Raw genomic sequence first — 18,997 nt, forward strand, 5'->3', positions numbered from 1 at the left:
ATTATTATTATTAATAATAAATAATTAAATAACTAGCTGGCTAAATAAATAAATAAAATTTCTAGCCTTTTCTCTCAGAAGGTGGCAAACAAGGGACAAAAAGCTAAAAACATCTCAAAAACAAAACTTAGTAAAAACATCCTTTTTAAAAAATTAAAAAACATCTTAAGAAGCAATCCCAAAAGAGACGCAGAGTGGTATAAGGTCAACTTAAAAGTCTTGTTGAAAGAGGAAGGTCTTCAGTAGGCACCGAAAAGAGAGATGGTGCCTGTCTAGTATTTAAGGGGAGGGAATACCAAAGGGTAGGTGCCACAATGCTACAGGTCTGCTTCCTATGTTGTGCAGAACGGACCTCCTGATAAGATAGTATCTGCAGGAGGCCCTCACCTGCAGAGCGCAGTGATCGACTGGGTATATAAGGGGTAAGACGGTCTTTCAGGTTGGCCACTGAGAACAGGATGCTGGACCTGATAGGCCATTTAATGTATTTGTACGTTTTATTTTGTACATCGTCCAGAGTGGCTGGACAACCAGCCAGATGGGCGACTAATAAATTTAATAATAATAATTGGCCTGATCCAGCAGGCTCTTCTTATGCTCTTAAGTGTGGTTGTTTTATACATGTGATCCATCAGTTGGCGCTGCAGTCACTAAGCAATGAATGCACATGTGAACTTACTCCAAATGCTGTGTATGGCTCAGACTTTTCAGAACCAAAAATGGGACTTTATTCCCTCTGTTGAAGGAAGTCAACATTGAAGAAATCCATGAATATCTTGGACCCCGGAGAAGCCTCAATAAGCCTCCACAGCCAAGGATGCACAACAGTTGGATTTCATACACACAGAAATGAGTCCTGGCTGGTTAAAGCATATAAGAGAAAGTGGCTGCTCTGAAATGCCTTTTGCTGTGAAAATTCTTCAGTGCAGCTTCAGGAGAGCTGTCTGCCAAAAATGGGACAACCTACATTCCCCGTTCAGCATGTTTCTGAAAATGGGAGTCAATTCCTCTTCTAATAAAACTCTTGAGTATGACAGTAGTGAAGCTTGAGTGCTTTAAAATCAACTCCCATTTCCTTCACTCCCACAACAGCCACTCTAATGTTCCAAGGCTGCAATCCTGAGCAGCAACTGCTGGTCCCACCAACCTCCCTGGCACTGACAGGTCATGCCTCTCTCTCTGCAGAGGTGGTTCCTGGCAGTGCTCTCCAAGGTGGAAGATTCATTCATTCAAAACTCAAACTTTCCTGAAGTCTTGAAAAGGGGAGGGGGAGGTTATTCAGCCTGAGGGCTACATTCCCTTGAAGGGAACTTTCAGGGGGCTGCATGCCAGTGGTGGGCAGGGCCAGAGGCAAAAGTGGGCGGAGCAATTGCTGTGACTTTGTACAACAGGCTGCATTTCAGCCATACAAAAGTCAGCGGTTTCAGCACAAACCCACCATCATTCTGGCAACCAAGAGGCATTGGAGCACACTCAGGTGTGCTCCCAAGAATCAAACAGAGGCCTTGAGAGCCACATTCAGCCCCCGGCCTGAAGACAAAAAAGTGAGCCCAGCTGCTGACAAAGGCTTGCTCCTGCCCCAGAGACTTACCCGCTGGTTCTTACGAAGCTGTCTGCCTTTATCTGATGTGTCCCGCTGTGAAAACCAGGTGAGAATCATCTCTTCTGCCAAAATTTCCAGCTGGTAAAAAGTCATCAGCACCTGCAACAACCAGAGCACAGGTACTTAGACATGATGGACAGTTTATTCCCGATCAGGTGCTTCCTCAGGACCTGAAAGCTATAGCAGTCCAATTTCAGTATCTTGGTTGGAAGGAGAGGTACTGGGGTGCAGGATGTTGAAGCCGAGGACAGGGAGCTGTGCACGAGATGAGACTCGCACAATCCTCTTGTAATTTCTGAGGCTTCACAGAAATGCCTGCACATTAATGAAAGCCCTCTTTTTCTATCAAAGGCTAGCATGAACAACAGGGGAGCAATTGGCCACAGAAGCACATCTTCTCCTTCGTGCCAGTGGAGGGGTGTAGCTCAATTACATCCCCTGCTCCTGAGACACTCAGCGACCTTGGGGCAAGTCTGGGCCTCCTCCCCACACCACTAAACCCAGAAGGCTCAAGTACTTCAGGAGAACAAGGCATATTTGGGCTTCTCAGCACAGCTGAGATCAGGGTAGGCCTGAAGCCCAACAGGGAGGGAAAGGGTAGTGGCAAGGTGAGGGCATCCTCTGTTCTGCAGGTGGGTAGGGCTTGAGTTCCATGAGAAGGGTAACTGGATAGTTGTGTCATCCATTTCATTGAAAATACATGCCGGGGGGGGGGACAGGGGGAGGCAAATCCGGCTCATCAGCTGAGAAAAGCAAAGAATGAGTAGAGAGGCATTATGTCCTCTATAGAAAACTGTAGGATGCAAGTCTGAATTCAAGCTAAATATGGTGCAATTAGCCAGAGGCATCTGCCGAGATAAAACCAGTCCCATATTCTCAAAACCTGACTGACAGCAGCCAACACCTCCCAACCAGAAATGAACCCAAATTCTTTCACATTAAAAAACATTATGCCCTACAAACTGAGCTCCAGTCCTGACTCTCTGTGACCACGAACATCCATCAGGGAATTTGGATATTTGCCTGAGGTAACGCTAAGCGTGAAACAGGGCAGTCCATGAAACCCAGCAGCTTGAGCAGAATCTCAAACGTCTCAGTTTTCACTTAACATGCCTCCTTCAAACTCAAGCTTCTAGTCAACATGGCTACAGAAGAAGAATTTGAAAGGGTGGAAGGTAGTGTTTGCTGAAGAAGATTTTGTGTGAACTCTTGTAGTTTGAGTCGCTTGGGTCCTCCTAAGTATTTACAAAAGCTTATTTTCTGGTATGGGATCTGATCTTAGGGTTGGTGTGCTCTTGCTACTTAACAGGCATTTGAATTACCATGTCTAGGATGTTCCTCTTTAACTAGAGGCACACAGCACAGTTGGCAGAGAAACACTGCCAAAGTGTAGCCTTGGCTACACAAACAAGGCCTTTTCAACTATCAGAACACAGCTTCTTAATCAACTCCTGCTGACAAGCACATGGACCCTTCCCTGCCTGATAAGAGGCAAAGCTAAGCACTACTTTCAGAAAACAAGCCACAATTCAACCAGACACATTAACTGTGGTGGAACAAACACTTTTACTCTCACACACACCCTTTCCACTGCCATAACTTACTTTGGCCATGGCCATGCATAGGTTTTCATGGTCCAGGAAGAATTCTTCGATGGCATGCAAGGCATCCAAGTGATCCGATGCCCGCTTGATGTAGTTTTTGAAGACGGGAGCCCAATTCTTCAATAACTGTTTAGATAGAGGGGGGGGGGAGAAGAGAGACAAGAAGGTGACCTCTTAAACCAAAATATTATATACTAATATATTTTTACATTATTTTCCAAATTATATACAAACATATGGCCCTACAAGAAAGGGCCACAGTGCAGTGGTAGAACATCTGCTGTGCATGCAGAAGGTCTCAGGGTCAATCCACAGCATCTCCCAGTAGGCCTGGGAAGGAGTACTGCCAGAAACCCTGGAGAGCCACTGCCAGTCAGAGCAGACAGTACTGAGCTCCGTGGACTAATGGTCTAACTTAGCATGTTGATAATCTTATTGCTGAAGTTTGTCCAGACGTGCTGGCAATAGCTCCTAGCTCTGAAATTGTCAAAATTAATGGAAAACAATAAGGCAGCCTTTGCCAACTGGGTGCCCTCCAGATGTTTCAGGCGACTACTCCCATCAGCTGCAGCCTGCATAGCTGCACTGGTTAGGGCTGATGGGAGTTGTAGTCCAAAATATCTGGAGGACGCCAGGTTGGTTAAGGCTACATTAAGGCAAAAATGCCTCAACCATCACATTGTACACATTTATAGTGTGAAATCTAGTTCCTTCCTGAAAAAAAGATTGTTGTTGTTATGTGCCTTCAAGTCGATTACGACTTATGGCAACTCTATGAATCAGTGACTTCCAATAGCATCGGTCGTGAACCGCCCTGTTCAGATCTTGTAAGTTCAGGTCTGTGGTTTCCTTTATGGAATCAATCCAACTCTTGTTTGGTCTTCCTCTTTTTTCCCCAGCATTATTGTCTTTTCTAGTGAATCGTGTCTTCTCATTATGTGTCCAAAAGCATGATAACCACCGTTTCATCATGTTCGCTTCTAGGGATAGTTCTGGTTTAATTTGTTCTAACACCCAATTGTCTCTTTCACAGTCCATGGTATGCGCAAAGCTCTCCTCCAACACCACATTTCAAATGAAAAAAAGATAGATGTTTGGAAACCAGAACTTGGAACTGCCTTGACAAAGCCATGGTAGAAGACTTTATTAGCATCTGCAGCAACGTTTACATTTGACACTATTTTGAATTCTCATAATTTGACATTGTGCATTGTTTCTACTGGACCCCAGGATGGTTATTGTCTAAAGACTTAGCAGTTCAGAGGTGATGAAGGTCTTAACAGTGCAGCTCCATCACATACACTGTAATATTGTGAAATTATTACACCATGACAGCTACAAGTTAAAAAGAATTACATGTCCTCCCCTTCTGTTTATTTTGCTCTGTAAGAATTAGTTACAGGTTACAGATCAGAGACTTAGGCAAAGCCAAAATAAACTATAACTATGCATGTTATCTTGAAAGCCTCTAAGCTGGGGTGGCTAACTTTGGCCCTCCAGAAGTCACTAAACTACAACTCCATTACTCAGCCAGCATGGCTAATTGTCAAAGATGATGGGAGTTCAAGGCCGGCAACTTCTGGAGGGCACCCCATTGGCTACCGCTGCTCTAAGGCAACCATCACGCCAACTAATAACCTCATGTTCTCCCAGGGATAAGAGTTGTTTGCTTCTTAATATATATATTGTAAAAAAAATTCTTTTATTTTGAATATTTGATTACTTTTTGTTTCTTAAAGTATCTTGATATTGTAGAAAATTGATATTTATTCTGCAAATTAAAATAAGAATGTGGGAGTTGTACATTCTATATAGGTGATGGGGGAAGGGTTTAACCTGGGAGGGATAGCAAGAGGGCAGCTTGCATGGCATGAAAACTCAGAATTCATTCACAAACTTTGTTTACACTCAAAGAGAACATGAGTGACATCCTGGCAGCACTCTCCACATGGCAAGAATGAACAGCAAGTTCTAGCATTTTAAATGTACCATGAAAAGCCGTTTACAAAAAATGAGTTACTTATGTTTCACCTTTTGTAAGAAGCCAAGGCAATATGTAAGGAGTAAATAAAACCAGTTAAGACATGGAAAACATTAAGCTGACAGAAAGGCCCAGCAATATTAAAAGCACTGGAATAGATCCAACCATGTCCATCTCCTGATGGAAGGCTCTCTGATCCAACAGGGACTTCTGTCAGTGGTTCTGCTAACTTCTGGTACCTCTTGCAGCCCCCTCCCCCAACAAATGCACTCCAGAACAACATGGGAGGTTGCCTTGGCAAGTGCCGGGGGGGGGGGGACAGAGGAGAGAGCTATAAACAGAAGGGAGAGATTCCAACCCAGAGCAAAATATCCATCTGGAAAAACAACACAAAAGGTCCCGGGGGGAAGGGGGAAGAGCAGGAAGGTGCCAGTGAAGAAGTTTTAAACAGTAAAATATTAGTAGGTCAGCAGTCCTTAAAACATCATTGCATTTCAAGTCAAAGGCTCCTCAGAGTTTTACAGAGATGTTACAGGTCCTGAGTTCAAGCCCTGGCATCTTCAGACAGAGCTGTGAAAGATGCATGCCTGAAACCCTGGAGAGCTGCTGCTAGTCTGCATAGACCAGAGATGGGGAACTGGAGGCCCAGGGGCCAAATATGGCCCTCCAGACTCTGGCTAGGCCACACCTCTCCCCAAGCCACACCCCCTCACTGGCAGTGCTCCGCACCCTCCTCCAGTCCTTTTGCCTGGCTGGAATGTGTCCTTCGACTGCACTGCTGTCTCTTGTTTGCCGGAATGGAGAGATGCACATGCAGAAATCTCGGACTTTTGCATGGCTGGACTGGAGCCTCTTCTAACAAAGATGCCTCACACTCCACTGGCACACGGCCCCAGGAAGGTTGCCCACAAGGGAATGTGGCCCTCAGTTTCTCATCCCTGGTTTAGACAATTCTAAGTGAAATAAACCAGCAGTCTGACTTGGTACGAGGCGGCTTCCCATGACACTAGAGTAGAAGTGGAAGGAAGGAGCAGTGAAGTGGGACCCCCTACTGGACCACTCCAGGTGACACCACTTGTCGAATGCAGCTGTCACTCAAGCAATCTTCCAGAAGCTCTGCCTGCATTCACCCAAGACATGTCAGGACACTGCAAGGATTACCAGCACAGACCGCCAGGAACAGGAGAAAGGATGGAAGGGAGGAATCCTTCGCATTCTTGGCCAATCCACCCCCACTCCCTTCAAGATTTAATAAATGCCCTGGAAACAGCAAGGAAGCCTCACTAAATAAAGCATTTCGTTCAGAGCCCATTAACAGCTTTTTGCTATTTTATACTTCCAGGAAAGTGGCGTTACTAGAGAAGCTATCAAAAGACTTCAGACACAGTTGCACTGCGACAGAACAAAAAAAGAAAAAAGGAGATTTATCTGCACCAGGGATTTTTGTTTTGACTTGTTTTGGATTTTGATATGCTTATTTTGCTGGCTTTGAATTTATGCTGCATGAACTGAACTTTGTTCACACTTTTGTACACTGGAATCTCCTGATGAAGGGCTCATAAGTATTTTTAAATCAATAAATAGTAAGTTTTCCACTACAGAGAAGTGGATAAGCTACAGGAAAATGGCAAACATCACTAGCATTTTCTCTGGACTTAACCCAACACAGGAAACTCTTGTCTGGGAGAATCCAGCAGTATTATACCGTCAGAAACAGCTGGTTCAGACCTGCATCTCTGGAACAGCAAATACCACCCTCTCTCTGAACACACAGGTGAACTCCCGAGGTACTGAAAACAGATGCTGAATCAAACAAGGAAGGAGCAACACTCACAGGGACTACTAGCATGCAGTAATGTTGAGAATCCTTTTCTGTGTTTATTTGCTGCAATGGGAACTCCAGAACCACCTTGCTGAGAACCTCCATCACCTCTTTCAGGCCAATATTATAGGCATATCTATATGGGGAATAGAAAGATATCAAGGTGTTATGGGACATCTCAAGTCCACATGGAAAAAACGTTTATTTTCCCTGTCTGGTATACTACTGACTACCAACTTGCATAGTTCAAGTAAAATCTACAGTGCCTGAACAATACTATGTAATTACTATTGTGATATTGCAGGGTGGATTGAGTTAAATGAGCAGGGGGAAAATCCAATTAAAAATATTGATTTATAGTTTCCTACTGAGACTTCTTCATATATTTTTTCATCAGTGGTGGAAGTCTGACCACAGAACCATGTTACTTTACAACTAAGTAAGTTACGGGTTCTTTTACACTTTTTCATTTCACCCAGGTTCATGTTGCATGTGTTCCCTCTCACAGACAGAGATAACGTCTTCAAAACATTGCCATACTGGATCTTTCTTATGGCCAGCACCCATGACAGTTTGCAAAGTAAAACCTGCACATTGAACATTTTTTGTATTCTGTGTCCCCGTCCCCACCCCCAGGCTGCTTTATTCTGCCTTGATGTAGCTCTGCCTTGCCCTTACAAAAACAAATGAGTGAACATAGCATAAGAATTGGGCACCAGAGCTCATGGTCAGCATTCAACTTTATAACTGCACAAGTGTAACAACTTCTGCTTAGGCAATGGGACTTCCCTCCCTCCCGCCCCCCGCGTGCCCTGTACCATTCCCAAATCTGCTCTGGAGGGTTGGGGAAAATCCTAGAACACATTTAGGGGGCACAGTCACTTTGAATTCACCTTTCTGAAAAAAGTGTGTAAACTAATAATAATAAAAAATTTCAAAAAACACAAATACAAACCAGACCCTTCTGCACATAACAATGGGCTGCATACAAGCAATTATCTATGTACAAGGGCTCTGTACACTAGTCTGTCTCTAGATTGTGGGACTGAGAACTCCTCCACACCCCCAACCTGCTGGTGAGTTCCAAAAGTTTTGGAGGGAAAAGGTGGGCTTACTTGAGAGAGTTGATCTCTAGAACCAGGTTGTCACAGGAAATGTTTTCCTCTTCACCCCTCTGCAGAGTACCCAGCACTTCATTCTGGAAAACTGCAACCAATAGCAGAGCAGATCATTAGTTCCGAAGCGAAGAACACCAACCGACACTCAGTAGGAAAGAGCCAACAGCAGCAGCAGGCATCAGTTCCCAAATATGGAGAGTCCAGTAGCCAAACTAGCATTTTTCATTCCACAAATAGTTTTCTCCCTAGGGCAAGATGCATGCAGAGCTAGCTTCATACCCCAAAAGCCAACAAGTTCTTACCTTTGATGTCATCCAGCTGAGGGGAAGCTGTTCGACTGTCTGCTTCCTCAGACCCCAGACTCATATCACTTTCTGTCTCACTTTCTTCTTCTGCATTTAAAATAGGGCCTAGTAAAGATGGAAAGAGTCAGCTATGGTTATGGAAGTTCCCAAAAACTGTAATATTGGCCAAGCACCCCTTCAGTACTTCTACGCCAGTATCTAGATAATATGACACCTGTATTCTGCTGGGCATTCTTGCAAAGCCACGCAACCACTCCTGAATGCCTTTTAAAATGTACCCTTGTTCAACTTTCCAGGGACTATGCTTCACAAGATGCTCTCAACCGATTTTGGACACCACAGCAGGTAGCAGGAAAGGAAACTGTCTCCTGGGAGTGCAAGATCTTCTCTATGGAAGGCATCAACCTGGCCTCCCAAGTTATTCAGAGCATCTGCCTGCCCTCATGGTTCCTAGTATAATTAGCATCCTGCTGTGCCATACTGTGGATGCCTTAACAAGCGGCAAGTCAATCATTTACACAGTTAAACTGTTTTCTGCATTCTTGCATAACGCCCATTCATTCCAATGGGAATTGGACAGGAAAGTTGTTGGTGGGCAAGGCCCTGCGTTAACAGCCCCTCTTCTGTGGTTGTGGCGTTCTCCCAATAGGTGCTTGTCCAAACCCATTTTGCCCGAGCGCCATTTTTCCTCTTACCCCAAAGACTCTGCCTTTGTTCCATTTGGTCCACATCATTCTCATCATCTGCTTTCCAGAGATAACCTCTGCCCTCTGAGCCAACATCTGCTGCACTGTAACCTGGGGTGGGGGGAGGCAACATTGAGTTGATTTCAACCACTTGAAAAAGAGGCTGAGCTGAGAAATGGAGGCAGCCAGCATGTCCCCAACAAAGATATGGTTCAGCCAACGAATGGTCAGTAGATTAAGCACAGCAACTTATTCAATGTTAAAACAGTACTGTACACATTTACCATTATATCTTCACATTTTTATCTTCCCTGGGCACTAATCTTTTTTTTATATTGTTCGCTACAACAGAGTAGCCAATTAAATCTGATTGTTGTTGTTGTTATGTGCCTTCAAGTAGATTACGACTTATGGCGACCCCATGAATCAGCGACCTCCAATAGCATCTGTCATGAACCACCATGCTCAGATCTTGTAAGTTCAGGTCTGTGGCTTCCTTTGTGGAATCAATCCATCTCTTGTTTGGCCTTCCTCTTTTTCTACTCCCTTCTGTTTTTCCCAGCATTATTGTCTTTTCTAGTGAATCAGGTCTTCTCATGATGTGTCCAAAGTATGACAACATCAGTTTCATCATTTTAGCTTCTAATGATAGTTCTGGTTTAATTTGTTCTCTGATTACTTCCATTTTAAAAAAAAATTACTTCCATTTAAAAAATGATTATTTCATCTGATTGCTTCTATTTAAAAAAAATAATAACCACACCATGGTTATCAGTGGAGATCTCCCTTTTAAAAAGGATCAAACTATTTATTTATTTATTATTTTATTTTATTTATTTATTTATTATTTTATTTATACCCTGCCCTTCCTTCCAGCAGGAGCCCAGGGCAGCAAACAGAAACGTCAAAAACACTTTAAAACATCATAAAAAGACCTTAAAATACATTAAAACAAAACGTTAAAAACATTTTTAAAAAAACCTTTTATATTAGATCTATGCCATACGGACAAGAGTTTTCCTAAAAAATTGGCTTAGCATTGGTGAAAAAGAGCTCAAGGTAGACGTAGCTTGGACTTTTTAAAAACACTGACAGTATTCTTTGGTATTAAAGTTAATCAGAGACTTTTAGAATGACTATTTAAAGAGGCTGAAGGCAGCATTTGATATTGACTGAGTAGTGCACATTTGCAGTTTGTTGATTTTTATTACAAATCTCAGCCTTTGTGAGTGCGCCTTGGTCTTTAAGACCTTTGCTTTGCTTTTCAAGTTCAAAGTAAGAAGAGCGCTGCTGGGTCAGCCGAAAATCCACCTAATCCAGGTTTTGCCACCCTGGAGTCCACCAGATGTTGAAGGCTTATCTAATCCATTATATCTTGCTTCTCATGATGGGCCAACAGATGCCTCCCAGAACTCCCCAACCAGAACATGACGGCAACAGTCCTCCGCTTCCCCCACCATTTGCCTCTGAACATACTGGAGGCTTCTCCAGGGCCATCATTATTTTATTTGATGTGGGGGAGAGTAATCTATACGTTCAACATTAAGGGGGAAAAAATACCACGGTGGGGAACAGCTCAAAACCAACAGTAATTGTTTTTAATGTTTTTAATTGTTGTAAACCCTATGGGGCGGTATACAAATGCAATAAATAAATAAAACGATATTCATAAAGCAATTAGAAAAATACTTCACAAATCAGTAGAACAGCTTCTGCATCAGCACAGCTGGATCACCTCTCAGGCAAAAACCTGAGTGAATAGATGAGTTTGAAGCAGACACCTAAATACAAAGGTTTGTATCCAACTATGTTCTACTCAGAGTAGACCTACTGAAATTACTGGACCTAAGTTAGTCATGTCCTTTCATTTCATGGAATCATAGAATTGTAGAGTTGGAAGGGGCCTCTGAGGCCATTGAGTCCAACCCCCTGCTCAATGCAGGAATCCAATTTAAAGCATCCCTGACACGTGGCTGTCCAGCTGCCTCCTGAACTTCCCAAGTACGATTAACACTGGATAGACCCCCAACATTGTAGGAGCCTGCCTCATGACAGCCAGTGTGGTGTAGCAGTTAGAGTGTCAGACCAGGACTTGGGAGACCGGGGTTCAAATCCCCACTCAACCTTTGAAGCTTCACTTGGTGGCCTTGGGTAAATCACTGTCTCTCAGCCTAGCCTACCTCACAGGGTTGTTGTGAGGATAAAATTGGGAGGGAGAGAACCATGTTTGTATGCTACCTTGAGCTTCTTGGAAGAAAGGTGGGATATAGAAAGACCACCTTATCCCTTGTATACCCAGTCAATCACTGCGCTCTGCAGGTGAGGGCCTCCTGCAGATACCATCTTATCAGGAGGTCCGTTCTGCACAACATAGGAAGCAGACCTGTAGCATTGTGGCACCTACCCTTTGGTATTCCCTCCCCTTAGATATTAGACAGGCACCATCTCTGTTATCTTTTCGGCACCTACTGAAGACCTTCCTCTTTCAACAAGCATTTTAATTAGATACCTTGTCCCAGCCTGCATCTGTGTCGGAACTGCTTTTTAATAGGTTCTTAAATCTTTTTTTAAGATGTCTTGAAAGCATTTTTAAAAATGTTTTTAAAGATGTTTTGTTTTAATGTAAGTCTGTTCCTATGATGTTTTAAAGTGTTTTTAGTGCTTTTGTTTACCGCCCTGGGCTCCTGCTGGGAGGAAGGGCGGGATATAAACAAAATAATAAATAAATGTTATAAATAAATAAATGCTCATTGGGAATAAATTCCAAATGCTGGCACCACCCTGAAGACCCTGAATGTTATGTTTTCTCTTTATATATAATGCTATAAAAATTTTGTATCTACTTTTTCCTCGCCAATCATAATTTCATGACCCTCCATCATATCCCCTCTAGTTATCTAACAAACATTCTCACCTTGCTTCCGAGAGAAGATGCTCCCTCTGTGTGTGTGTGTGCGTGCATGTACACACACATATATTATATATATAATCAATAAGTCATTTCAAGAACTCACAGGCTGACACAAAGAGCTTTGAGGTCACATCTGTCTCCAGGTCACCTGTCCCTGCTGTAAACTGCACGTTCCTAGAACAAGGAGCTGAAGTCCACTCTCCTCCCCCACATCTCCTCCCCACTGCTTCATTAGGGACAGGCACTCCTACTCCAGTAGGGCCCCGCTTCTCGGCGCCCCACTTTTTGGCGATCCATTAATACGGCGCCAGTGGGGCGATCAGCTGGAGGGGGGGCTGGAGCTCCCCACGCTTCAGCTGATCACACCGGAGAAGGGGAAGATCAGCTGTAGCGTGCTACAGGTGATCTTCTCCTCTTCTGGCGCGATCAGACTCCTGCACTCCAGCTGATCTCGCTGGAGGAGGGGAAGATCAGCTGTAGCGTGCTACAGGTGATCTTCTCCTCTTCTGGCGCGATCAGACTCCTGCACTCCAGCTGATCTCGCTGGAGGAGGGGAAGATCAGCTGTAGCGCACTACAGCTGAGCTTCCCCTCCTCTGGCACAATCAGAGGGTTAGGTTCCAGACCCCCGCGCTACAGCTGATCCACTTTTTGGCAGTTTTCGCTTTTCGGCAGGGGTCTGGAACCTAACCTGCCGTATGAGTGGGGCCCTACTGTAGTTGCTTAGTCCATCTCAAACAACTTTACACTGTCTACTTTTCAGACTGTGTAAAAACCAACAGGCATCATGAATACAAGGCACAAGGGTAAAAAGGTCCCACCCACCCAGCAAATCCAGACGGAAACGACTCGCACACCTTTTAACTTCACTTTGCTCTCTTCTTTGTTCACACCAGAATCGTCGCTGAACTGGTCATCGTCCTCCTCCTCCTCATCTGTGGGATGTAGGGAGATGACCGTGCCTTCTTTGAGGACCATGTCAGGACCCACCACCACCTAGATAGAAACGTTGCTTAATTTCTGCATCAGGAACATCCAGTGCTTTTGAGTCTTCCGGGAGAGAACAGCATTTGCAAATTCCAGAGCATTCATGTGGGTGGATGATCTGAATAACAAATCCAACAGTTGCAGCTGGTGGCTCCATGTCAGTGGGGCAGAAGAATCCCCTGAAGCGCAATGAACAACTCCTTTAAAGTTTAGACTAAACCCAAAGAAGATTCCGTCATCCCACTGACACGGAATCACCAACCACCACTGAAATCTAAATCCCTGTAGGAGGGTCAGTAGTCACAGCTGCTAGCAATTATTCTGGTCATCACTCTCTTGCCTTGCAGCAGAACTGACAGCTTTCGTTTATTGATATGCCGCTCAAAATGCTTCACAATCTTTATGTCGCAAGGACTCCCATAGTGTGGATCACCTCTATCCCCATTTTACATATTGGCAGCAAAGGTTCGGTGAGTAACTAGCCCAAGGCTTTCATAAGCAAGTCTTCAGCCAAAATTCTTGGGGAGAAAGGCTCAGCACCCTGTCTGCTGAACGGTCACCACAAGCCTACGCCAACGGCAGAGCAGCATCACCTCAAACTCACCTGGGAAGTGAGGACGCAGCGAGGACTCAGCGTTACCCCTTTCTTAACCTCGGCCTCATCACAAACAATCGACTGCTGGATTTTTACATGGTCCCCTACACGGACACCGCTCCACAGGAATGCCCTGTCCAGAATGACGTCATCACCTGCCAAACACCACCCAAAGGATGGGAAACTGCATTGTCATCCGATGCCGTATATTCATACATAATACCAAGATGTAGCAGAAGCACTCAACACCATAACTAACCCTACAGACACTCAGTGCAAAAACCGGGGGGCACAACGGCCGATGTATGCATTGAATCACCCTAGTCTTCCCTTTATTTGCTTCTCTGTTGTCAAAACGTGCCCATTTCCCACCCCTGCCACTCGCTGTCCCTCTCACGTCTGTCTATTGTGGATTGTAAGCTCTGTGACACTTTCCGTGTTCTGAACAGAGCACAGGAATGTGCCCTTTACCGAGTTGGACCACTGGTCCCTCTCACTCAGCACTGTCTGCACTGAATGGCAGCAGCTCTCCAGGATCTGACTCACCCAGCCCTACCTGAAGATGTTGCCAGTGGCTGAACCTGGGACTTCCTGCATTGAGCCAAGGGCCTTCCCCAGCACAATGTGACAGCTCTGAGCCTGGCACCAGTGCTGGGAAAATGGCACTCAAGGATGAGAACTCACCCAAACTAGCAGGGGAAAAGTATGCTGTATGCACCCTCCCAGAACAAAACCATGTCAGAACGCGCATGGGGGAATGCCGCATTTGAAAGCTGCTTGCATGTCACAAGCTAGTACTGAACAGAGAGAGCCTTAGCTCTCTACTTCCTTCCCGGCCCACCCAACTCCCAAGCAGGTTAGCTTTCCACAAGGATAGAACTTGTGATGTCAGGGAGCCTCAAACTGACCACCCGCATCCGCATTCTGAAGTAGCCAAGTCCCAGAGGTACTAAATCATACGGTACTTGTGAAATTTTTGAATCTGCTCCAAGCATGAAACACACGTTGTTTCTGTGAAACAATAGTGGCACCAGCAGGCCTTTTACGTAGGGTAAACATGAAAAAAGAAGCATTAAAAAAAGCCTGGAATCATGCTTTACCTATTTATTAACTTTATATCTCATCCTTCCTCCCAGGCGGAGGCCAGGCCAGCAAATACTGCTTCTTCCAATATGGAATAACATTCAATGAACAAATGGTAAGGAGAGACAGTGGAAGTTTCCTACCTTGACCTGAAGCTCGGGTTACATGATCGTGGAAGATCAGTTTGTTTAAAATGAGGGTGTGCCCCAATCAATGATAATCAGCAAGTGCAAGCGGTGGAGGATGATCGCATTTTTAGAGCAAAGGGAAACATGGAGAAGGGAAACTGAGCTTCACATTCTGCCTGCCTCCTCTGTAGCCTCTTCATCTGGCATGTTTCGCTCAGCTGGGCTATATCAGAGCCCACTCAGGAAAAAGCAAAGCTGGGAGAGAAGTTGTGAAGAGGTAACACAGTCACAGGAAAAGTGAGGACCACGACCATCTGAAGCGCATCCCTGCTGCTTTAAAAATCAAGCGCATACTTCTCACTTTACATGTGACTGGGGCAGATCAGAGTTGAAACTGATCGAATCTGGTTTGAGCCTAAACCAATCCAGGCCACCCAATACCCTCCTTGTTCCTGATGTGTGTATTGCCTGTATTCACTACAGCAGCTTTCGGCAAGATGGTGCCCTCCATCTTCGCTGGCTGGGGCTGGTGGGAGCGGGGCTGGTGCCAAAGAGTGGCTAGGTCAGGCCCTGGCTGAGGGCCCCTGTGGCTCAGAGGGCTCTCCTCAGCGTGGTAGGGTAACACACCTGCAATCTGCGGCAGTGTTGGCTCCCAACCCTGCCACGGATTGCAGAGAGGGAGCTCCTAGGCACCCCCCCCCCAATATAGTCAGTGCGGGATTCAATGAGCCTGCACACATGCCCCACCTACTCTCCTGTTCCTGTGAATGACGTATGCGCTGTGCGCGCATGCTGCTATCAACCAAAATGGTGGCAGTGGCTTCCCTAAGGGACTGATGCCCCAGCTGCCATCTTGGCTGATGGCAGGCATGCGTGCACAGCGCATACGTCACTCACAGGAATGGGAGAGTAGGTGGGGCATGTGTGCAGGCTTATTAGGCCCACACTGCCTATATGGCGGGGGTTGGGCTACAGTGCCATGGGCCAGGATGCGGCTGGTGCCCAAGGGCCCAGTCATGCCTGGTGCCGGCCCCAAGTGGGAGTTGTATTCCAAAACATCTGGAGGGCAGAAGGCTGCGTTACAGTGTTGGAGTGGTCACACCAATTCCCTAAGATAGGGATGGATAATTTGGCCCTTTCTCCCCAGCTTCAAACTCCAGTTCCCCTCCCCCTTTGCCTCTTCTCTTTCCATCAGAACTCCTGTTCTTAGAGCCGCACAACAGTGCCGCTTTCTCGGGCAACCCACATCTCCTTCCTACAGAAGAACTCACCAATTTTGCAGTTGGGGCCTATAACACTGTTGGTTATAGAGCATTTCCTGCCAACAGACGTTCCCTGACCGATGAGGACGTTCTCTTCCAACATGCTGTCATGGCCCAAGCTCACCTCCGCCCCCCGGTAGATGTTGTGCCGCGAATGAGTGCAATTTTGTGCCTTGTCATCGGTAAAGTTCATCTCCGGAGTCAGTGGGTAAACCCAGCGTTGAAGGACGTCAAAGGACACTGACTCGTACATCAACAAGTTGGATACGGGGGCACCGTACTCTTCTGATGTCACATGCATATGTATCTGGTTGCCCAGGACCTAGAGAACAGAGAGATGCTATTCAGAAATCCAAGTCTTTAAAGCCCTAATCAACTTGGGCCCCAAATCTCTGGAAAACTACCTCCTTCCCTACAGATCATCTCAGGGGGCCCTCTCGGTAGTACCACCACCCTCAGAAGCCTAGGAGGTAGTGACCCAGGAAAGGACATTCTCTGTGACAATCCCTAAGTTGTGGAACTCCCTCCCCACAGAGGTGTATCTATTACCTTCACTATATAGCTTTTGGCATATGCTGAAGACACACTCTGTACCCTAGCCTTTGACACTTGGGATGTACATATATTTTAGGTCCCACTGTGTTCTTATGATTGTAATTGGTTTTAAACTGTTTTTAATGCTGTGACCTTCCCTGGAACCTTAGAGTGAAGGGTGGGTAATATATCAAATTGTTATTTATAACAACAAGGCAAGGTCAGGCCTTAGCCCCTGCTTCCCAAGGAAAGCAGCCGTTAGTTTTACTTCTTTCCACAAGTAAGCTGGAGTTTTACTCAGATTTTGGATTCCTGATAGCTCCATCTGTCTTCAATTTGTTCTTCAAGGTTTTCGTTGCATACTGCTGTGACCCACATGCGTCACTCTGTTATTTGAAGCTACTCTCATAGGTTATCAATCACTATTTCAGACCCCATACCCAGGAGAGGATGAGACAACACATATATCCCCTTTAGCAAAAGCAAAAACAATTCACAAAGTAAAAAATGGAAAGACTAAGTGTACTACTACGCACACCACGAGCTATAGAACAAAAATTAAAATCAGCATTCTGGACCACTATCCTTAAATGCAAACAAGAACAAGTTTATAAGGACTGTGTACAGTGGAGGTTCAATGTCCTGCAGAGCTCCTACCCCCAGAAAACAGAATTATGCAAAATACTAAAAATTGCAGAATCTAGTAGCTACACAAAAAAGTGATAAATTATGCAAAATGTGTTCAGTTAGAAACACGGGTAGTACATCTGTCCATCCCTAACACGAACACTGTGCAGCCACACAGGCTGTTGATCCTCTCATAGCACAAACGTACTTCTTCATTCACCAGAAGTCCACGCACGAAGTCATCCTGAGTCTGGTAATCAAAGTTATCTGTGAACAGCTCCGCCACCTGCAAGAAGAAGCAACAGAAGGGCAAAAAAGCCAGAACAGGAAGTCACCATTTCCCTTGAGAGCTTTGAATCAAGATTAGGCAGATGCGGTGAGTTTCTAAAAGGCACTTTATTATTCTGTGTGACACAAGAGATTTAACACACGCCAATACAACTTCATACTTACTGCCTGCAATCTCACCTATCACAGGTGCAACTGGGGCAACAGCAAATACATTCCAGCAGCTTCACTGCTGAACAAAGCACTCATTCCCCCATGCCGAAGAGATGCTAACAGTCCTTTCACACAAACTCTTTCCCTAGTAGCAGACACCAGATAGTCTCAGCATTCAGCCTGGGAGATCAAGCTACCAGAGTTTGCAATAACATTTTGCCTTGTGCGAGCTTTGGCTGGTAAGACACCTACAGCCATTCCTGGATTGGGAAAGCTTGACCAGTTGTCCATGCATTGGTAAGCGCAAGATTGAATGACTGTAATGCATTCTATGTGGGGTTACCCTAGAGGTTGGTCCAAAGTCTGCAGCTGGGGGCGTAACATGGCAGTTAGTTTGCTTGTGGGGGCAAACTACTGCCACAAATAATACCTTGCTTGAGGGATTTGCACTGGCTACCAACCTGCTACCAGACCAAGTTCAAGGCTTTGGTGCTTACATATAAGGAAGGCCCTATACAACTCAGGACAAGGTCACTTGAGAGATTGCCTTCTCCCTTGTCTACCCAGTAGGTCACTGCAGTCTGCATGAGAGTTTCTCCTTCAAGTTCCAAAGAGATCAGAGACCCACCCCACAGTAACACAGTAAAGAGCAGGGCTTTTAGCAGGGCTGCCCATTTTGTGGAATAGCATTTCTGTCAACATACATCCACTATCTGCACTTTCTGGAAAGAACTGAAGACGTTCTGTTCCAACAAGTCTTCCCAGCTGGATGGACAGGTCTCTGCCATGGGGTGTCTACTTGGCATTGTTTTTCAATTCATTTGCTGTTGCCATCTGTGCCATTTTAAACTATTTTTATAAATCATTTTTATTTACTGTAATAAAAAGTAACCCAACCACACCATCTAAACAAATAGGTAAATCCACCCACCCACCCTTAACAGTTTACCAGGGGTTGATAGTAACTTTCACATGCCTTCCTGTTATATTCTTCAGTTTCATAACAAAAGATTGGTTCATGACAACTGCAAATTTCAAGAAAGTGTAGCAGTCCAGCAAACATCCGAGTAACTAGTTGTGAGTTACGTAAGAGCCAAGCACCAACACATAAGACAACAGCAGTCGTGTTATCGAATGGTCAAGACATCCAACACTGTAAAGATGCTGCTGGAAGTTTGTTTCAATCCAGTGAAACTGTTTTTAGCCATTTTTACTGCACTGTGTACACCACAGACCTGAACTTACAAGAGCTGAACTGGGTGGTTCATGACAGGTGCTACTGGAGGTCGCTGATTCATAGGGTCGCCGTAA

General features: G+C 45.2%; 1 protein-coding gene across 1 annotated transcript in view; it reads right to left on the minus strand.

Annotated features, from left to right (window-relative positions):
* The window catches only part of EIF2B5 (eukaryotic translation initiation factor 2B subunit epsilon), a 37,430-nt gene that overhangs the window by 6,652 nt on the left and 11,781 nt on the right, over positions 1 to 18,997 (minus strand). The window contains exons 6-15 of the mRNA XM_061637504.1: positions 17,454 to 17,531; positions 16,094 to 16,406; positions 13,621 to 13,766; positions 12,887 to 13,025; positions 9,129 to 9,230; positions 8,431 to 8,538; positions 8,126 to 8,216; positions 7,023 to 7,146; positions 3,208 to 3,333; positions 1,592 to 1,702 (exon numbers count right to left, since the gene is read on the minus strand). Of these exons, the coding sequence (XP_061493488.1) occupies positions 1,592 to 1,702; positions 3,208 to 3,333; positions 7,023 to 7,146; positions 8,126 to 8,216; positions 8,431 to 8,538; positions 9,129 to 9,230; positions 12,887 to 13,025; positions 13,621 to 13,766; positions 16,094 to 16,406; positions 17,454 to 17,531 (1,338 nt within the window). The remainder of the gene's footprint in view (positions 1 to 1,591; positions 1,703 to 3,207; positions 3,334 to 7,022; positions 7,147 to 8,125; positions 8,217 to 8,430; positions 8,539 to 9,128; positions 9,231 to 12,886; positions 13,026 to 13,620; positions 13,767 to 16,093; positions 16,407 to 17,453; positions 17,532 to 18,997) is intronic.

Source organism: Rhineura floridana, chromosome 7, assembly GCF_030035675.1.
Source record: "Rhineura floridana isolate rRhiFlo1 chromosome 7, rRhiFlo1.hap2, whole genome shotgun sequence".
In the NCBI taxonomy this organism is placed as follows: Eukaryota; Metazoa; Chordata; class Lepidosauria; order Squamata; family Rhineuridae; genus Rhineura; species Rhineura floridana.